Source organism: Canis lupus, chromosome 9 (assembly GCF_011100685.1).
Source record: "Canis lupus familiaris isolate Mischka breed German Shepherd chromosome 9, alternate assembly UU_Cfam_GSD_1.0, whole genome shotgun sequence".
In the NCBI taxonomy this organism is placed as follows: Eukaryota; Metazoa; Chordata; class Mammalia; order Carnivora; family Canidae; genus Canis; species Canis lupus.
Window position 1 is genome coordinate 14,609,905 of NC_049230.1, and position 20,839 is coordinate 14,630,743.

Below are 20,839 nucleotides of genomic sequence, written 5' to 3' on the forward strand. Positions count from 1 at the left end.
AACAAAAATGGCAGTTCTGGCAGAGGAAAATTATAGAGTAAGAAATTTATGCAATAATAGGACAACAGACAAATTTTAGCCAGAATTTAGCTATTCTAGATTAGCTTTTTTTTTTTTAGATTAGCTTTAAAATAATTTATAAGCAACATCCAAGTTGACAAAGGACATGGTAACAGTCTAGGATAGTTTTCAACCACTTAGAACAGTAAGAATTGTGATTTAATATGATTAAATTTACCAGGAATATGCATTAGTGATTCTAATTCCCATGAACAAAAACAGGCAAAAAGGGACATGATATAGAATATAAACCAAATTTTTTAACAAAATCAAATTTCTATTTTCAAACTTACTTTTCTCAAGAGATGTCTCACTGATATTTTCTGTAAGATACTCCAGCAATCCATCAAATATTTCTAGCAGATTCTTAATAGATTCACTATCTCCTTTCACTATATTTTCTCCTAAACACAAAATAAAGAGTTAAAAATATTAACCAAGAAATTGAGAGCCCCATAATTTTGAAATGAAGATATCACCATGTAAATACTGTTCAAGATAAAAGAATTATAAACTACCTCAGAAAAAACAGTATTATAAACACTAAAAACATGAATTTTCTGATGCCTGATTATGTCTGAATAATCAAAGGAAGCAGCCTTGAATATAATGTTTGATAATTAATTGGCACATTCCATCCTTTATCAAGAAACAAAGTAAATGGACTTAAGGAAACACACCCTAGGTAAAACTTATACCAAAATATAAAGCATCTAAAGCAGAACTTTATTAGGCTACTGAAAAAAATGGCAGTGGAGAACACAGTGGGATACTACTTCTAGACAATGGCTTGTTCTAAAGATAATAGCAGTAGCGTAATAAAACAAAAACTAAGGTGCCTGAGTGGCTCAGTCAGTTAAGGGTCTGCCTTTGGCTCAGTCATGATCCTGGGGTTTGAGCCCTGTGTCAGGCTCCCTGTTCAATGGGGAGTCTGTTTCTCCTTCTGCCCCTTACTCTCCTCGTGCTCTCTTACTTGCTCTTTCTCTCAAATAAATAAAATCTTAAAAACAAAAAACAACTTGTTACTTTCATCAGGAGTTCTTCATTTTTTTCTGTTAACTCCTATTCATTTTGTTTGGATCACGCCATTTTCTTAATTAAAAACTGTCCATGACGGGGATCCCTGGGTGGCTCAGCGGTTTAGCGCCTGGCTTTGGCCCAGGGTGCGATCCTGGAGTCCCAGGATCGAGTCCCGCGTCAGGTTCCCGGCATGGAGTCTGCTTCTCCCTCTGCCTGTGTTTCTGCACCTCTCTATCATGAATAAATAAATAAATCTTAAAAAAAAAAAAAAAAACTGTCCATGAGTCCATGAATACAAACTTTCAATTTGTATAACTTTGTATAACTTCCAATTATAAAATAAGTCACAGATATAAAAAAATAAGGCATAGGGAATAATGTTAGTAATATTGTAATAAGCATTGAATGATGACAGATGATAACTACTCTAATCACAGTGAGCACCGTACAATATACAGAACTGTGGAATCACTATGTTGTGCACCTGAAACCAATATAACTTTGTATTTCAACTATACTTCAGTAAAATTTTCTTTAAAAAACTGTCCATGTATATACCCCCCCCCCCTTTTTTAAAGATTTTATTTATTTACTCATGAGACACACACAGAGAGAGAAGCAGACTCCATGCAGGGAGCCCGACGTGGGTAGGATTCTATCCTGGGACTCCAGGATCAAGCCCTGGGCCAAACAGAGGCGCTCAACCGCTGAGCTACCCAGGCATTCCTATAAAACCCTTTTTAGTCTCACCTTACCCCCAACTTCTCCAGTCCAATTTCCCACCATATCCACTTTATACAATCCCTAGCACAATACCTGGCCCATAATAAATTTTCTTTCAAGGTTTTATTTAAGTATTTGAGAGAGAGAGAGAAAGCATGAACAGTGAGGAGGGGCAGAGGGAGAGAGACAAGCAGACTTCCCACTGAGCAGAGAGCCCCCTGGGGGCTGCCTGATGCGGGGTTGATCCCAGGACCCCAGGACCAAGACCTGAGCCGAACGCAGAGACTTCAACCAACTAAGCCACCCAAGTGCACCCCATAATAAGTTTTTAATAAATGCTAAATTGAAATACTGACAAGAAATGGGTTAGTAAAAGCCTGGAAACTTGGCACGCTTACTGTCACGTAAAATGGACTCTAATCAACATCAGGTATGGACAGAATTTAACTCAAGACACCTCCACCTGGGTTGTCCTCTGGGAGATCATGCTTGTATTCTCATAAGTTCAAATCGGTAAGGGAGAGGCAAAATGGAAATATGATATTTGACAGAATCTAGCCATTCAAAACTTCATTCATGATGCAAAACAAGCCTAAACCAAAAATGTGATGTTCTACACTACTAGTACAGATGGACAACATTTGTCAATTTTTTTCTGTTTAAAGCAAACAGAAATCTTGTTCTTAAGCCTTATGTTTTTCTGGCTTAACAAGATACACAAGTATACCCCAAGGGCATACTCAGAACTTCTCAGTTGCCAGGATGGGGAGCATCCTCTGCCAACCCAGCAACTAAGACTGCCCGCCAGAATGCAGTGCTTCATGATTGCTTTAAACAGAAAACAAGAACTAAAAAGCTGCTTTGCAGTATACCAGAAGAGGTAAGTAGTTTTGCAACTTTTCATGGGGTGGGTGTGAGTTGTCAGGAGTAGCTCTTCATTAAAAAGTTGTATACGTAGATACAACCTTGCTATAGATTTAAAAAGCACAAATGCCAAAACTTGCCATATTCGAGTGATAAAGCAATTCTAAGTTGAAGAACAGGGAATTCCTGGGATCACCTTTAAAGTGAATTATCTCCAAACTAATTTACCACATTTACTCACGCAAAACTCCACTCAAAAACTTAAGACAATTTTCAGTAAAATTTGTCAATATTAAATTGAGAGACGCAAATGACTTATCCTGATTAATATTTTTCTGTCTTAACTGCCAAAGAACAAACCAATAGTGTAGTGTAAGCCTTCTCTTAGTGATGCAAATGTAGTTTCAAGTGCACAGATTCCCTGTCTTCCTTACTTGAAATTAATTTACTGGAATAATCCTCATTTTCTTGCTATCTAAAATATAGAGATTTATAAATATATTTGGTAAGTTGGCTTTAGAATACAAGCATGATATAGTTTATATTGGAAAAAGGTTCACAGTTTCACTTTATTAATTTTGAATAGACAATATATTCATGAGGTTTAAAATTCATCAAGGGTGGGGCGCCTGGGTGGCTCAGTCAGTTAAGCATCTGACTCTTGATTTTGGCCCAGGTCATGATCTCAGGGTTTTGAGATTGAGCCCTACACCCACAATGCTTAAGATTCTCTCTCCTTCTCTCTCTGCCTCTTCCTCACATTTGCACACACACATTCTCTCTCAAAAATGAAATAAAATAAAAAAATAAAATTCGAAAGTGCAAAAGGTGTATAATGAAATCTCATCCCATCTTCATCCTGCAGCGCTGAAGTTCCTCTTATTGGAGGCAATCAGTATTACAGGTTTCTTGCACATGCTTTGAAAGAGTTCTTCTGCAAACAATCAACTATTTATTCTCCTCACCTTCGTTTCCTACAAGTAGCACCACACTGCATATTATTATCAAGTGCACATATTTCTGACATTATATATATTGGAGACTGTTGCACTAACATGTAACATTGTACATAATGAGCACTATCAAAAATCTTCTACAGTGGCAAATACCCTGTAGGGAGTTATCATAATTTTTTGTTTGTTTTGTTTTTGCTATCATAATTTATTTATTTATTTTTATTTTTTTAATCTTTTTTTTTTTATAATTTATTTAACCTGTCCCTATTCAGTGGACATTTAGATGTTGCTAATTTTTAGCTGTCATAAACAAGCAGCATGTTAGCTTTAAAATAACTAAATAACAGGGCACCTGGATGGCTCAGTTGACTCTGGATCTCAGGGTCATGAGTTCAAGCCAAACATTAGGTGTGGAGCGTACTTAAAAAAACAACAAAACAAAAAACATACTTCAAACTACCAGCTAGGATACTTATATCTCAGACCCAAGTCCATCAAAAACTCAATGTCTGACTTGCTAAAAAAGCTCTCAAGGATGGCTGCCCTAATTCTACTGATCAATTGTCTTGGCTCAGTGTTGTCATTTGGTTTATTTCATAAGCTTACTCATCTGGTTACCTATACAATCTATAGGATTCTACCTAACAAATTATTTTAGTAAAATACAAAATTGTCTGATGGTTAAGTATATACCAACCTGTTATGTGAGACAAGCTGACTTGCAGGTAATCCAAGGCCAGTGAATCAATTACCGCTTGTACATTGTGAGCTTCATCCTCTTGACTCCTAGGAATAGCTATGAGGTCTGTAGGGAAGAAAAAAAAAAAAAAAGCTACAAAATTTTTCATCCGGGGGTCCAAATTATAATGGTCTCTGACCAGGCTTCTGAGTCAAGTTAACTGCTACAAAAGCAAGCTCTACCCAAACAGAACAGGCTATAAAGTACAGATAAAGCTAACAGAGCCTGAATCCTACAGAGCATCTTTATTGGCTGAATACTTAACATATATATGTACCATAAGCACTATACCATAGAAAAAGAGACCCCTAAATTCAAGGGGATGCTAATACTCTAATAAGGGAAACAATACATAAAGTGAGACTCTAACCCATAATCATGGTGAGCTTTCCATGAGAGGAAAAAAACCCACAAAAGGTACAAAAGGAGAGTTCTTGTAAGTCTTGTCAAAGCAGCCTAGTAGGAATTATTGATATAATGATTTAAAAGGTCAGTATAGACCAGAGTGAGGAAAGATTTTAACATCAACTTTGAGAGTTTCTCCTCTGGTATTGAGAGAGATGAATTTTGGGGGGAAGGATGAAAGAAGTATTTTAAAAGACTGCTCTGATAACTATATGCCCTTGCAGTCAAAATAAGGTTAAGACTAGCAACAAAGATACCAGCTAGAGGCCATCTCCATTATTCCAAGTGATGAGGGCACTAACTCATGGTAACAATGGGAAAAGAAGAGAGACTACACAGTTTTAGTACTTAATGGTTATGAGCTTCATAAACAAACAGAGATAGTAGAGGAATCTTAAAGACTCTGAGCTACTCAACCAGGGATGCAGTACAAACATCAACTCATATTTGTAATATTGGTTAAGCAACAGGACCCAATAGTTTTCCAAGTTCCACTCAATTTTAGGTACATTTACAGAAAAGGTGTGACTTTCTGTAGGTAAGGTATTAGGCATAATTAAACAGTAATGACCAAGACCACTCAACCCGATTTGACCAAGGTTGTTACTATGTGTGGCTCTCAGGAAGGTATTAAGGTAACAAATGTAACAGTTAGAAATAAGATATAAACAAAGGAAAAAATTTAAGATTTTATAAATACTATAGGATCTAACTGAGGGCACTCAAAACTCCTGGCCTAAGATATAGTCACTATTACTCCCACTTCTTAGTACCCTTACCTGGTACCTTTTCTCCCAAAATAGATTGGTAAAGAGCAATAAAAACATTAGCATCACAATCTTCTAGTTCTCGTATCCTCAGGTGTATATGACATTTCAAAAGAAGGTTATTGGCAATAGTTATCCACTCTGTCAGGAAAGGAAAAGATCAGCCTTAAATAACACTAGAAAGTCAATCCCCACAAAGATAAACACCAAATGATGTAGAAGATAAAATATCTGATTATAGAAGGTCAAAGACCCTCTGAGGCATGATTTTTGAAAACATATTTAATTTCTTGGGATGACTTCCAGAGGGCTGGAATTTCAATGCAGTCAAACCTATGATGCAAATCCAATTTTTACTGTTGCAAACTAAAACCTTGTTATTTTACCTTTTCTTATTTTACAAGCCATACATAGCTGTTTTTTAACATACTTAAAAGTAAACAGGAATAGATGTCATAAACGAGACAGTTTGTTAACGATTGTCTGAGATTAGCAGAAACTAATTAATGGATGCTGCTTCAAATTCCCAATAGCATTAGTCATGTTTCTACCCAATTATTTTGTGCAAGTCAGAATTTCTCTGGTGCCCCAAAAGGTGGTGATTAATTCAGGCTGTTAAAAAACTGAAGTAATGACCCCAACACTGCAACATTTGTTTTAGTTCTTTAAAAAAATTACATTTAATGGAGGCGCCTGGGTGGCTCGATCGGTTTAAGCCTTTGCCTTCAGCTCAGGTCATGATCCCCGCAGGATGGAGCCCCCAAGTCTGGCTCCCTGCTCACCGGGGAGTCTGCTTTTCCCCTTGCTCATGCTCTCACTCAAATAAATAAATAAAATCTTATAAAAAAAATAAAGTCAATGAATAAGAAGTAAAATACAGGCAATACACAAAGACATCCCTAAATTCAGAACTAGCACATTACCAACACTGTTGGAAGTTTCCTGTGTGCCACCGCACCCCACCCCCAGATACGGTCGGAATTAGCAAGATTATTTCACGACTTTCTCCAACAAAGGTAATTTCTAAAGCCTGACCTATTTGCTCCCTGATACAATTTAAGGTGGTTAAGAAGTCCTTCTACTTCGTATTTGACGAACTGAGCGCGTTCAAGGCACGTTATCTCCCTGTCCCCGTGCCCACTTCTCACAGCTGACCAAACCACGAGCTGGTTTGAACGCTGTCCTGAGGAAAGGATGAAAAGAAAAGCGTCCCGGACAACCCAACCCACTCGGTTTTCAAAAGCGGTTGCTAGACAATGCAGGTAACTCCAGAGGGCACTGAAGAGAAAAATCCGCCACTATCCTACTGTGGCAGGAGCATCAGCAGATCTTTAGAGTGCCGTTCCCCTCAAAACTTCAATGCACATGGAGGTAACGGCCTCAGTCCCCACAATCCAAGAGGCAGAGAGCGCGCTGACAGTGGCTGGATGCCCCAGAGAAACACGAGTCCCGGGAAGCAGCTTTCCGACTGCCCTTTTTGCAGCCAGGTTGCGGGCGTGCTGCGGGCCTCGCCACGGGGTTCTTCTCTCCACACCCCAAGATCTCGCTAGATGGCCTCTAGGAGGGGGACCCAGAGCGGGGCCAAGAAACCCACGGAACCGCCGACTGCGACTGGGTGTCTGTCACCAGCCCCGCCGGCAGCCCAGACCCAGGGAGTCCAGCCGGAGGATTCGAGATAAAAGGCCTAGGAGCGTCCGGCGGACTTAAAGGGTTTCAGTCCACACACACCCGGGCTCCGGGCCGAGACTCACCAGCCTCTGAGCCGGCCATGTCACGGAGGCAGGTCGCTGCCGGACTTCCAGCTGGGCGCGAGGCGGACGGCGTCCGGGAAGGGCCGCACAGCGCAGACGCAACGCCGAGGTGGGGGGAGAACGAAACGAAAGGGCAGGGGGTGAAAGAGGGAGGGACGTTAAAACGGCTTCTTGCTGCTGATTGGTCATCACGGGAGGACTTCCTTTCGCAGCACGCGCCCAGGCGGCGGTTTGTGGGCTCTAGGTACCATTCTCCGCGGGCAAGATCCCGCTGAGGGATTCTCAGGTGGGTGGATTTGACAGGCCGGGTCACCCAGCGGCCCTGGCCGGCCTCCCGGGGGCAATAGTACGGCACTTCCGGCGAGCTATTTCGTTTCGTATTCCTCCGCCGACGCCAAGTGGAGAAGTAGTGCGGTCCGCTTACCCGATGGGCGGGAGCAGTCACGTGACAATGTCAGGCTCCGCCTTCCCGTCTCACTTGGTTAGGGGCGTGAAGGCTCTTCGGAGACGTAAACATCTCCAAGTGGGCTGAGTGGGTTGGTCTGTGCTGGCCATTTTGTCGGCAGGGCTAGACCTGGGAAAGGGCGGGGTGGCTTCCTTGAGGTGTGGAAAGACGAGAAAAAGGTGAAGAACACAGAGTAGGCTAAGGCGTCTCAGTGCGGGTGGGCCCAGCCGTGAAAGGGGCCCCAAGCCGGCGACTCTGAGGGAAGCGGAGGGTGGGGGTGGGGCGAGAACATGGCGGATCCCGGAACGCCGGCGGGCGTTGCGGCCTCTGCGCAGGGGCGGGGTGATTAGGTCATAGAGCGGCTCCCAGCATTCTCCGCGGCGGAGGAGGCGGTCCAGGCTATAAAACCGGCTGCCGGGACGCGGCCGGCACCTCATTCATTTCCACCGGTCTCTTGTCGAGCAGCTCCGGCCCCTGTCATCGCCGCCCCGCTGCCGCTGCCGCCCCCGCAAGGCTTTGCCATCGCCAAAGCCACCTGCAGCGACTCGTCGCACCCGATTCTCTTTACTTCGTTCCCCGCCAACCGCAACCATTGACGCCATGTCGGGTTATTCGAGTGACCGAGACCGCGGCCGGGATCGAGGGTGAGTGTGGGAACGGACTTGTCAGGCCCGGCAGTGGGGGATGGGAGGCCGATGAAGGAGGCGGCGGGCGGGGGCGATGGACAGTCGGCTTTTTCCGGCTATATTTAACCTTTACGAATCGAAGGCTTGCGCCATTTTGATATTTGTCCGGAACTGACAGAGGGATGTTTCCCTGTTAACGGTCCTCAAGCTCGCCTTTTGTTGGTGGGGGGATGGGGGAGGCGCCGAAGCCCCCGCCCCCGCCGACTGAGCAGCTGTTGGGGACAATTCGGGGGAGTGTATTTCAATGGTTGGAAAGCGCGACGCTTTCAGGAGAACGAAGTCACCGCTGTTCGGTGCATCTTTTCGGGAAGTGTTGTAGGGGCCCCGGGAGTTCTGTGGTAATCGAAGGGGTCGCCTCACGAGCCATTGATGGCGCGGGAGCAGGAGGGCGGCCGGCACCGCGGGAATCGGCCATGTGGCTGAGCCGCGGGTACAAAATGCCGGCGCCGGACATGGCGGCGGCGCCTTTGTTACCCCGCCCGGCGGAGGAGCTCAAAATGGCAGCGTCGAGAAAATGTGGCGCAGAGAGAAATGCGAGACAAAGGGGGAAGCGCCGCCCCAGCGGGAACGCCGCCCGGTCCGGGACTCCTCCCCCGGTAGTTGCCAGCTCCTCCTCCTCTTTTTCTTTGCGTTATATAATTTTGCTATCTTGATGAGGAGCCCTCCGGGGGGATCCCCCCAATTCGATGGGCTTGCATAAATGTCTCTGAGACCACCGTCCTTGTTCTGTTCTCGTTGGTGCTGTCCCATTATTCCTTAGAACCAAAGCTGCTTGGCTTGGAAAGAGCTGATAATAACATTGCTGTTACGCACCTCCCTTGTATTGTCTCTCCCCCAGACATTTAATGCCTAAGCTCACGGGAAAGACTAGGAGCCACAAGCTGTTGTCTATCCTTGTAATCTGAACATGGGGCGTTTGGGCAGCCAATTTCCGACCTGATAAATCCCGGGCTGTTGATTTGGCTTCAATAGTGTGTATTTGGGACAACGGAAAGTGAGAGAGATGGTGCTAATTGTGGCTTTTGAGAGCATGACCCATCACTAAGGACAGTGCTAAGTCTTAAACCTCGAAAAGTCTTTCATTTATCTGTACTGTGTGTCAAGGGACAATAAATAGTCTGTATGTAAACGTCTTAGTAGGTAGTTGAAAATATAACTTTTTTGTTTTAATTTCAGGTTTGGTGCACCTCGATTTGGGGGAAGTAGGGCAGGGCCCCTATCTGGAAAGAAGTTTGGAAACCCTGGGGAGAAATTAGTCAAAAAGAAGTGGAATCTTGATGAGCTGCCCAAATTTGAGAAGAATTTTTATCAAGAACACCCTGATTTGGCTAGGCGCACAGCAGTGAGTAATTTCACAGGGCTTCCTTGGGCTGTAACTCAACAGTGACTTTTAGTAAACAGAAATTTGAACAGAGGCCTTGGAAAACTCATATTTTCTGATAGTCGAGGAAGAGGAGGTGCTTTGGCAAGTGGTATCTTTGAATTTTTCTGTTTAGAGTGGTTAAATATAACTACAATAGATGGATCTTGTGCTCTGTAGGTTTTCTATATGTGGATATAGATTTTAAATGGCCCGTTACAGTTTGCTAATCCTTGATAAACTTAAGGCCTGCTGACTGCATATTGGTGAAGGTTGTTATGGTACTTAGTAGGTTATTAAAATTTGTTTTATAGCAAGAGGTGGAGACATACAGAAGGAGTAAGGAAATTACGGTTAGAGGTCACAACTGCCCAAAGCCAGTTCTGAATTTTTATGAAGCAAACTTCCCTGGTAAGTGCTAGTTCAGAGCACTCACTCCCCCCCCTTTATTAATTTCACCCTTTTTCTTAGCTTCACTAAATTTACTGAATTACTGTTGCTAATTACAGCAAATGTAATGGATGTGATTGCAAGACAGAATTTTACTGAACCCACTGCAATTCAAGCTCAGGGATGGCCCGTTGCTCTAAGTGGTTTGGATATGGTTGGAGTAGCACAGACTGGATCCGGGAAAACATTGTCTGTAAGTGTGGAAGAATTTTTGAGTTTTAATATGTGATTATGTTAGAGAAAATGGATTAGTGATATAAGGAAATTAGAAGCTTTTTAATTTAACTTTTGTTTTGTTCCCCCACCCCAAATAGTATTTGCTGCCTGCTATCGTCCATATCAATCATCAGCCATTCCTAGAGAGAGGTGATGGGCCTATTGTAAGTATATATGTGTGTATTTTTTCTTAATTTTTGTGTGAGTACAATAAAGAGAGTTGCAGAATATATAGCAAAACCAATTCTGGTAGTTTCACATAGAGACATCAGTTGTGTTATGTAATTTAACTGGAGACAAAGTTGCCTTGATTATCCTGGAATATTGGACAGCAAAATCCATTAGCTGCTGAAGTAATGCCAGTAAATGCTCATAAGTTTAAAACTAGGATCCAGGACTTTGCAAAAACCTATTCCACTTTCTGTTTCTCTTAGTGCTTGGTGCTGGCACCAACTCGGGAACTGGCCCAACAGGTACAGCAAGTCGCTGCTGAATACTGTAGAGCATGTCGATTGAAGTCCACTTGCATCTATGGTGGTGCTCCTAAGGGACCACAGATTCGTGATTTGGAGAGAGGCACGTAACAAAAATCCTTTTTCTTCTTTTTGTTGGTGTTAGAAAGTCTAGATGTTACAGTTCTATTTATATTTATATGTTTAACTGAAGGTGTGGAAATCTGTATTGCAACACCTGGAAGACTGATTGATTTTTTAGAGTGTGGGAAAACCAATCTGAGAAGAACCACCTACCTTGTCCTTGATGAAGCAGATAGAATGCTTGATATGGGCTTTGAACCCCAAATAAGGAAGATTGTGGATCAGATAAGAGTAAGTACCCCTAAAAATGTTTTATTTTGAAACGGGGCTCTAAATTTATTTAGAATACAATGCTTTTTTAAAATCCAACATTCTTTAGCCTGATAGGCAAACCCTAATGTGGAGTGCAACTTGGCCAAAAGAAGTAAGACAGCTTGCTGAAGATTTCCTGAAAGATTACATTCATATAAACATTGGTGCACTGGAACTGAGTGCAAATCACAACATTCTTCAGATTGTGGATGTATGTCATGACGTAGAAAAGGATGAAAAGTAAGTTTTTTATAGAACTAAAAGTTCAGTGTACAAATTTAGAAGTTAAGAAACTTACATAGGGTAGAATGTGAACGTGTTCTTTTAAAATCCTGTCAATCTTAGCAATATTTCCTTCATTCACAAAATTGGTTATCGGTAACATTTCTTTTAGGAGAGGAACCTGTTTTGTGGTTTAAGGACCAAAGGTAGAATTGCTTGATAAGTGTTCAAGCAGGTGTTTTTTCATTCATAGCCATGTAAATTGAAGATAGTTCTTGAGTGACCATAAATGTGTGGCCATAATCATGGACTTCTTTTAAAATTCACTATTTTTTTCCCTCCAAGACTTATTCGTCTAATGGAAGAGATCATGAGTGAGAAGGAGAATAAAACCATTGTTTTTGTTGAAACCAAAAGAAGATGTGATGAGCTTACTAGAAAAATGAGGAGAGACGGGTATGTGAGTTTTTTCCATTAAAGCAAGTATATGAGAGCTGAATTTAAGGGAAGGGGCAAGTGGATTTGAATGTCATAGATAAGTTTACCTGGTGTAAATAAAACTGCATGGGTCAGGTGAAGTTAAAGGAATTAGTGACTAGATAGGCAGTAAAGTAAAACCTATCAGGCTTTAAATGCAAAGCCTACTGACAAAATTTTTCTTGAATGTAGGTGGCCCGCCATGGGTATCCATGGTGACAAGAGTCAACAGGAACGTGACTGGGTTCTAAATGGTAAGTCAGATGAAAAATTTTTTCCCTCAGAACCTGGAGTTCTCAGATTATTGATGATCGTTTCTTTTTCACAGAATTCAAACATGGAAAAGCTCCTATTCTGATTGCTACAGATGTGGCCTCCAGAGGGCTAGGTTAGTAAAAACTCGAATTCGTGGCTTGGTTTCCCAGAAGATCTCCATATAATTTTTTTAAAGAAAGTTTATTGCTTTCTTTAACCTCTGCATTTTTTCTAAGTTTTTTTCATATAAAGGTGCAGTCTTTGTGGCAAGGCCTAGGCATGACAATCGGAGGACTCGAGGGGGATGGAGGACTAGTGATCGGCTGGCTGCTTCCAGTCGATTAGAGAGGTGAAAAGCTGAAAGTGTGCCAGTAATCTTCAAAAGGCAGAACATACCACCTCTGCCCCGTAAACTGTTCTCTCCGGGGGAAAAAAATGGAAGTTATCCTCACAGTTCACTGCCGTGGTATTTCTTCTGTCCCATGCTTTGCATGACTGCCATGGTACAGCATTGTTTCAAACTGTTTACTGTGATCTGTGGGTCTTTGAGTTTCAGTGAGTTTGCTGAAATGTTGAAGAAATATTTCCAAACTTCAATGTTCAATGAAATTTTTGTTCAAGTTTGAAATGGAGAGAGCAGCTTTAAAAGGTACTAAGCCTTTTACAAATTGGTGAGTACTGGCACATGAGATCTAGAGCAGGAGCAACTTCTCACACTTAGTCAGTGGGAAAAGAAAGCAGTGCTTTGAAAGTTCCTCCCTCACCTACACAGTAGTCGTCATGTCGAGACCTGCCAGAGAGAGACACATTCTCAAGTGAATCCTGGCTTCTTGGAAGCGCTTGCCTAGACGAGACACAGTGCATAAAAACAACTTTTGGGGGACAGGTATGTTTTTCTTGCAGCTGCGGTTGTAAGGTCTTGGCAAGACAAGCAGTGTGGCCAGAATTTTGAACTTCTGATGAGTGTGTAATGCAAAGGACCATGTACATTTTTGTTTAAAGGTCCTCAAAATGAGCACATGAAGAGGTTGCTGTGAACCTTTAAGTGGCCCTACTGCGCAGAAGCATTCAGATGTCACTTGATGATCTGTAAGGGGACTTGCTGGTTTGGGAATATGTTAGAGAATACACGTCCTTTTGTTAGGTGCTCTGTCATTGGGTGGGCAATGAGACAGGTAGATGGTGTGTGCTTTTTTTTTTTTTTCCTTCCAACCTCAATGGTATTCCTACAGGGAATGGATAACCATTTTAACTGTATTTTTTGCAGCCCGTACCTTCTTGGGAATACAATTGTCTAACTTTTTATTTTTGGTCTGGCTGTTGTGGTGTGCAAAACTCCGTACATTGCTATTTTGCCACACTGCAACACCTTACAGATGTGGAAGATGTGAAATTTGTCATCAATTATGACTACCCTAACTCCTCAGAGGATTATATTCATCGAATTGGAAGAACTGCTCGCAGTACCAAAACAGGCACAGCATACACTTTCTTTACACCTAATAACATAAAGCAAGTGAGCGACCTTATCTCTGTGCTTCGTGAAGCTAATCAAGCAATTAATCCAAAGTTGCTTCAGTTGGTCGAAGACAGAGGTTCAGGTAAGACTAACCTTCATTAAGAAATGTTGGTGATTTTGGGGTCACATGATTGTCTGCAAATCCATTAAATGGGATTGGCAGGTGAGTAAAATCTTCATATGAAACTGAGAAAACACTTTAAACTTTGAATAGAGCTTCTTTCTAATTTTTTCTGTACTAGTAATGATTTGTGCTGTGGAAATAATCAGCTTGCAATTCTTTTTTTTTTTTTTTTTTTTTTTGACAGGTCGTTCCAGGGGTAGAGGAGGCATGAAGGATGACCGTCGGGACAGATACTCTGCGGGCAAAAGGGGTGGCTTTAATACCTTTAGAGACAGGGAAAATTATGACAGAGGTTACTCTAGTCTGCTTAAGAGAGATTTTGGGGCAAAAACTCAGAATGGTGTTTACAGTGCTGCAAATTACACCAATGGGAGCTTTGGAAGTAATTTTGTGTCTGCTGGTATACAGACCAGTTTTAGGACTGGTAATCCAACAGGGACTTACCAGAATGGTTACGATAGCACTCAGCAATATGGAAGTAATGTTCCCAATATGCACAATGGTATGAACCAACAGGCATATGCATATCCTGCTACTGCAGCTGCGCCTATGATTGGTTATCCAATGCCAACAGGATATTCTCAATAAGACTTTAGAAGTATATGTAAATGTCTGTTTTTCATAATTGCTCTTTATATTGTGTGTTATCAGACAAGATAGTTATTTAAGAAACATGGGAAATGCAGAAATGACTGCAGTGCAGCAGTAATTATGGTGCACTTTTTCGCTATTTAAGTTGGATATTTCTCTACATTCCTGAAACAATTTTTAGGTTTTTTTTGTACTAGAAAATGCAGGCAGTGTTTTCACAAAAGTAAATGTACAGTGATTTGAAATACAATAAATGAAGGCAACGCATGGCCTTCCAATAAAAAATATTTGAAGACTGAATTAAGTGGAAATTGTACTTTATTTTACATCTATAATGTCATGTAAAACTTTGCTTAGATGGTCTGGTTTGATTTTGTTTTTTTTTTTTAACCATAAAAACTAAATTAACTGCTCCTTTCTATGATTTAGGTTTGGGAAGTGGGGAGAACAGAAGGCCCTTCTTAAAAATGATCTATTTATATTGCAAGAATTAAATGAGATTAAGTAAATTTACAATTGTAGGCTAAGTTGTATTAAGGCTTTCTGCCAGTACCTCATCAGGTGAGTCATTTAATAGCCTATTTATTAGCAGAATGGGGAAGTGAGATTAAAATAGGACATAATCAACTGTATAGCCCCACCCTCAAACTGCTTAGTGTGAGAACAACGTGGATGACTTTATTTCTTCGCAAAATTTTATATTTGAAAAGCTCCAAATAACTTGATTTTTCAGAACAGTTTATAGTCTTGCTCTTGGCTCTAATGTGAATTAGCAAAATGGTGAACAAAGCTAAGACTTTAAATTTATACAGATTGTAGTCTTCAGGCTCTTGGGACATTTAACTGTAGTTGACACTGGGAATCATGAATGTCTTTACCATAATTCAGGGAACTCTAGAGGAGTTTAAAAACTGGAGGGTCTATTCATATTCAAACAAAACCCCGTGAAAGTAAATGAATGATGAACCAAGAGGAAGCAACATAACCAAAAGCACAGTGACTTATACAAGTCGTCTTAGGTCAACATGGGTTTTTATTGCTAGAAAGGTCAGGGGATGATGGATTATTTTAGATTTAACTTTGGCTCACCGATCTTTCTAACACTTCATTTCAATAATGACTAGAAATAGGTCTGAATGTCTTCCCAGAGAGTCTGGTATATATGTTCCTTTTTGTCAGGAGAGGAGAGGTCTTTATGAGACTTCATTTAAATTCTGATTATTAAACAGGCTTTAATTGGTGTCAATGCCTTATCTCTAAAATGTAAAATCTTACTAGAGTTTGCTTGGGGTTGGGGGACAGGGGAAGTGGTATTTTTAGGACTAATACATTGAAAACTGATTCAGCCTCTAGTGACTGAAAAGTTTTCAATAGCATGGTTAGTCAAATTCATTATGACTTTTAACTTATAAGAAGCTTTTGGGGTAGGTTGGAGTATTTATTACATATTTTACTGTTTAATGTTTAACGGCCTTTTAATTTGTAAACACTTACTGAAATGATTGTGGGGCTGTGGAAAACATTTACCTATTTACCTTTGAAGTAAGTTTTAAGACAGTCCACTTTTTAGCATGTGTGTTGTGTCCAGCCTGTGGTTGTCTGAACTAATAAATGTGATTTTTCTCCCCATTCTCGCTTTTATTTATTTGTGTATAGGCCTCTTCCCTGGTGTGTTTCCTGATTGGAAAACACGATGATAGAGTCCAGCTTTTAATAGAATTTAAGTAGAGCTTTAAATAGAAATTTTTAACAAAATTGTTTCCCACCAATACTGAATTTTTTTAAAAAGTTTCTGCACGTGTGCTTTTTCTGAGCCTGTCTTGCAACATACACGTGTAATGATAAATTTTAACTATGTCTGCTAGGCTGCATCTTCCTTTCTTTAACTGTCCTTTGTTACTTTAGTAGAATCCAGTAGCTTGTTCTCTCATCTGCGATAATCTTTAATGGTTACCCTAACTACACTTTAAGGGAAGCTAGAAGTAAGAATCCTGGGCTTTGGGAACAACAGTTTTCTCTTGTGGGCTGTGCCACTTTTGCACTATTTGGGCAATTCCTGAGGGCTCCAGTGTGGGAAGGAAAAGAGATCGTAAGTGCCTGTTCAGGTAATCCTGGATCTGTCTTAATCACGTTTTGAATGTTTTGAAGGACTTGTAGAAAGGTTCTCTGGTAGAGAGCTTGTCTTTAGAGCTATCAGTATGCCTCCACGTTCACCTGGAGGGCTGGGTTCCTCTCAAAATGTTCGGGGGGGGGGTGCAGGCAGCACTGACCGAACTACCCCCCCACTATGGAAAGCCCATCCCCGTTCGCCGCCACACCTCCATCACTCCTGTGAGCAGAACCATAGCAGCAGCGTTTACAGAGAACTAAGGCCTGGGTCTCTGAACCAACATGAAGGGTGGAGAACGCCGAAGTGAAGCAAAAACGACTCCTAGTACACAGCGTGATGATAAAAAGTAGGGGAGGATGACCTCTGCGGGTGCTAAAGACGGGAGGGGCCGGGCTTAAGGGAGGCAAGAAACGATAGGGGGTCTGCGTCGGCCCTAGCGACTTGGCCGGGCCCCCGCGGCTTCAGCCGCAGCGCCGTGACGCGCTTCCGTGGGCGTGGCCGGCTGCGCTCACGCTCACTTCCGTCGCGCCTGCGCCGTTGGCCGCCAGCCTCACGTTTGCGGCGGTTTGCCGGGATGAACCAGCTAAGAGGAGACCGCTGTTGAAGCCCGCGGACGATGCGTTCTGGTGCGGCGGTCAGGGCCTGCCGGAAAGTCTGCAGGTGCCTGTTGTCTGGGTTTGGGGGTCGAGTGGACGGAGGGCCGCCCGAGCTGTCGGTGGAAGGGAGCGGCTCCCTCGGAGTGCCCCTGAGGTCGCACGCAGAGCCGCCCGGGGGGAGCGAGCCGCCCGAAGCCCCCGAGTCCGGTGAGGGGAGCCAGGAGCTGGTAGAGATCTGTCGGAGAAGGCATTTCTTCAGCGGCAGCAAGCGGCAGCTTAGCCAACATTCTCTTCTGAACGGGTGCCACTCCGGCTTTGGCCCCTTGGGCATAGAGTTGCGGAAGAACCTGGCAGCAGAATGGTGGTCCTCGGTGGTGGTGGTCAGGGAGCAGGTCTTCCCGGTGGATGCCCTCCATCACGAGCCTGGCCCTACGCTGCCCGGGGACAGTGCCTTCAGGTTAGTTTCAGCAGAAACTCTACGTGAAATCTTGCAAGACAAAGAGCTGAGTAAGGAACAGCTAGTAGCATTTCTTGAGAACTTATTAAAAACTTCTGGGAAACTACGGGAGAACCTTCTTCACGGTATGCTACAAAATTCATGATTTTCATGCTTCAAAATTGATGGGGTGGAAAGGCAGTCTTGGAGATTTCGCGATTTGCAACTGGCCCTATATTCACGTGGAAAGGCAATTATCGGGTCTCCTCTTTGAAGTAGTTGGGTATATTGATAGTGTTTCTACCGGGGAGAAAACTGGCCTATGGAATAGTTACAGTTTCTTAAACTATCTGGCTGAAAGACCAGGTGATGCTCTCAATTTTATGGGGCAACCCTAGAGTTCAATTGAGCAGCCCTAGAATTAGCGGTAAATTAAGTCCCTTGAATCATTTGTTCGTCATTACCAAAGTGTTTGTAAATACTTCCACAGTTATTCTTTAATTTTACACACAACAGACTTATCAAGAGCTCGTTTTTCTGGAGCAAAATAAATCGGCCTTTCCCAGTTTTTCCTACAGAAAAGCGATCTACACTGTTTGAAGAGCCCTTTAAGTGGTATTTGAGTTGACTAAAAAATAATAGGACTAATCAAGCTTTGTAACTGATTCTTGAGTAAACACACAGAAATTTCTGGGGTATCATTTGCCTCTAAAGTTTATTTTGTAATCTCTGCCCTCAACGTGGGCCTGGAACTCACAACCCTGAGATCAAGAGCTGCTTGCTGTATCTGGCTGAGCCAGCCAGGCGCCCCCACCATTTATTTGCCTTTAGTCAAATAGAACATGATTGCAGAGATTTGGGGGGGGTGGGGATTCAAGTTCTTTACAAGACAGACTTGCTGCCACAGCATCTCATCTTTGCAAAATGCCATCCTTACTATATTTTAACTAAGTGGCACTACCAAGTAATTTATCCAATGTCCATGGTTCTCTGAAAATTAGTACCCACATTATAGCTTTTTAAAGACTTCCTTAATAAGATACAGCAAACTAAAGCAAACTGGTGAATATTTGTGAGTTTTGATTTGTACTACTTTAATGATTCCATAATGTCTGTATTTTGGGCAAGTTAAATCACTGCTTGTTACCATGTCTAAAGCAAATCAATCTTTTCCCTATTAGGAAGATGAAATTTAGCTTGCTTAGATATCCATTCATCAAAACATCTATTGATACACCAGACATTTTCTTTCCTTTCAGAAATGTTAAAACCACTTATTTTGCAGAATCCTTTAGTTGACTATAGTGTTTTTAGCTTAGAGTTACCCAATTTGCGACTTTTTCCTACTCCCAGACTCCTTGCTCTTTTTTTTTTCATGCCTGAACTACTTTGGTAGCCTCTACTTATGAATAGTTGTTTAAAAATCTTAGTCATTATATTTCCAGATATTGTTATTGCTCCATTCTCTCCTGTCCTTCTAAGATTTTTTTTTTTAATTTTTATTTATTTATGATAGTCACAGAGAGAGAAAGAGAGGCAGAGACACAGGCAGAGAGAGAAGCAGGCTCCATGCACTGGGAGCCCGACGTGGGAATCGATCCTGGGTCTCCAGGATCGCGCCCTGGGCCAAAGGCAGGCGCCAAACCGCTGCGCCACCCAGGGATCCCCTCTCCTGTCCTTCTGTGACAAATTACATATGTTAGACCTTTCACTCATCTTGTCATCAACTTTTTTTTTTAATTTTTTAACTTTTTTTATTTTTATTATTTTTTTTTTGTCATCAACTTTCTTGAACACAATCACATTTTTCCTAAAGTCTGCATCTAATAACTCAGATATTTCTGTTTCTACTGTTTGTTTTTCTCTGGACCTTTGGTCCTTTGGACTTTACTCCTGATATTCTGTGTAATTTGTGTATAAATTGTAGAGGTAAATTGAGCTTCTAGGTGATGTTTCCTTCTTTCTGGGAGGAATTACTTTGCTTTTGGCAGGCAGCCAGAGTGGGAGCATATCTTTTTTAAAAAATATATTTATTTTTTTGAGAGCGCACACACAAACGGGGAGGGGCAGAAGGAAAAAGACAAGCAAACTCCCTGATGATCTGGGAGCCAGATTCAGGATTTGATCCCAGGACTCTGAGATTGTGACCTGAGCTGAAGTCAGACACTTAACCGACTGAGCCACCCAGGTGCCCCATAGAGTGGGAGCATATTTTCTTAATACAATCTGGGATTAAATTTATTGGAGATTAGTCTTCAGTATTTTCATCGCTTCTACAAGTGTAGCCCTTGAGTGTCCCTAGTGAAAGACTGGGGTGTTTACCAGAGCCGCCCCTCCTTGAGGAGCTAGGAACTACAATTTTTGTACTTCCCAGTCCCCTAAGATGTCAGGAAGCTTTGCTCAGCATTTTCAACTTCTCAGCTCTGCTACTTGAGAATTAGAAAAAGAGACACTAAATGTTGGGTTCACCTCTCTGCTCCTCCCTTCTCTCCATGTTTTGGACCTTCAAGTCCTCACTGCCTTGATAGCTTAGTCTCTAAGCAGATGTTTTTTTAAGTTTCTTGACCAGCTTTTCTTATCTTTCTGATCTATACTTACTACCAGAAGTGGAAATCTCAAGTAACTTAAACACAGTGCTGTCATTTAGTGGGATATAATTCAAGTTTATAAAGAACTAAGATTTATTCCAAATAGAAATATTGGAATTATAATTCTGAAGCTATTTCATATGTTATAGGATAAAGCAAATAGATGAATAATGTTATTAAGAACCAAGATTTTTCACTATAAGAAAAAAAGATATATAAAAATAAGATAAGGATAAACTTTGTAATGTTAAATTTGAATCAGCAATGTCAGTATGACCTCATATTTTAAAAAATATTATTTCTTAACTTTCTTCATTGAAAAGGCCTAGAAGTAATGACAGTCAATAGCAGTGAACACACTTAGTACACAGTTTTTGATTTCTAAAATGAACCAGTGCTTGGAGAAATGTCTCATCCCAGGTCTGGGGCATGGAAGTATAAGGTGAGTTTGGGACATTTTATGGTGCTAGAAAGCAAAGAATTACTTGAAGACTAGCTGGGTCATGTCAAAAGGACGCAGATGCTGGCTTGAAGAAGACTCCCACTGGCTAAATTTGAGACAGACTGAATATTAAATATTAATGGTAATGGATCTTAACACGTTAAAAAAAATTATAGTGTCAATCAAAAA

General features: G+C 41.7%; 3 protein-coding genes across 10 annotated transcripts in view; 2 read left to right on the top strand and 1 right to left on the bottom strand.

The window, feature by feature from the left end:
• Positions 1-8,015, bottom strand: part of CEP95 (centrosomal protein 95) — a 34,896-nt gene extending 26,881 nt beyond the window's left edge. Inside the window, exons 1-4 of one of the 4 annotated variants that reach the window (XM_038546848.1) lie at positions 7,286-8,011; positions 5,547-5,675; positions 4,321-4,428; positions 354-464 (exon numbers count right to left, since the gene is read on the bottom strand). In XM_038546848.1, the coding sequence (XP_038402776.1) occupies positions 354-464; positions 4,321-4,428; positions 5,547-5,675; positions 7,286-7,304 (367 nt within the window). In that variant the 5' untranslated portion in view covers positions 7,305-8,011. Of the gene's footprint in view, positions 1-353; positions 465-4,320; positions 4,429-5,546; positions 5,676-7,285 lie in introns of all 4 variants that reach the window. The other 3 variants (XM_038546849.1, XM_038546851.1, XM_038546850.1) reach the window with 3 other exon arrangements.
• Positions 7,544-14,778, top strand: DDX5 (DEAD-box helicase 5). Of its 2 annotated transcripts, none has more exon segments than NM_001286941.1 (14): positions 7,544-7,571; positions 8,196-8,374; positions 9,593-9,758; positions 10,091-10,187; positions 10,286-10,419; positions 10,541-10,606; positions 10,877-11,018; positions 11,109-11,269; positions 11,358-11,530; positions 11,858-11,968; positions 12,182-12,243; positions 12,318-12,377; positions 13,621-13,845; positions 14,072-14,778. In NM_001286941.1, coding segments are annotated over 13 exon segments (1,845 nt in total). In that variant the 5' UTR covers positions 7,544-7,571; positions 8,196-8,330; the 3' UTR covers positions 14,476-14,778.
• A 2,326-nt stretch (positions 14,779-17,104) lies between these two features.
• The window catches only part of POLG2 (DNA polymerase gamma 2, accessory subunit), a 39,879-nt gene continuing 36,144 nt past the window's right edge, over positions 17,105-20,839 (top strand). For all 4 annotated transcript variants that reach the window (XM_038546854.1, XM_038546856.1, XM_038546855.1 and 1 more), the window contains exon 1: positions 17,105-17,766. In XM_038546854.1, coding sequence (XP_038402782.1) covers positions 17,205-17,766 — 562 coding nt within the window. In that variant the 5' untranslated portion in view covers positions 17,105-17,204. The remainder of the gene's footprint in view (positions 17,767-20,839) is intronic.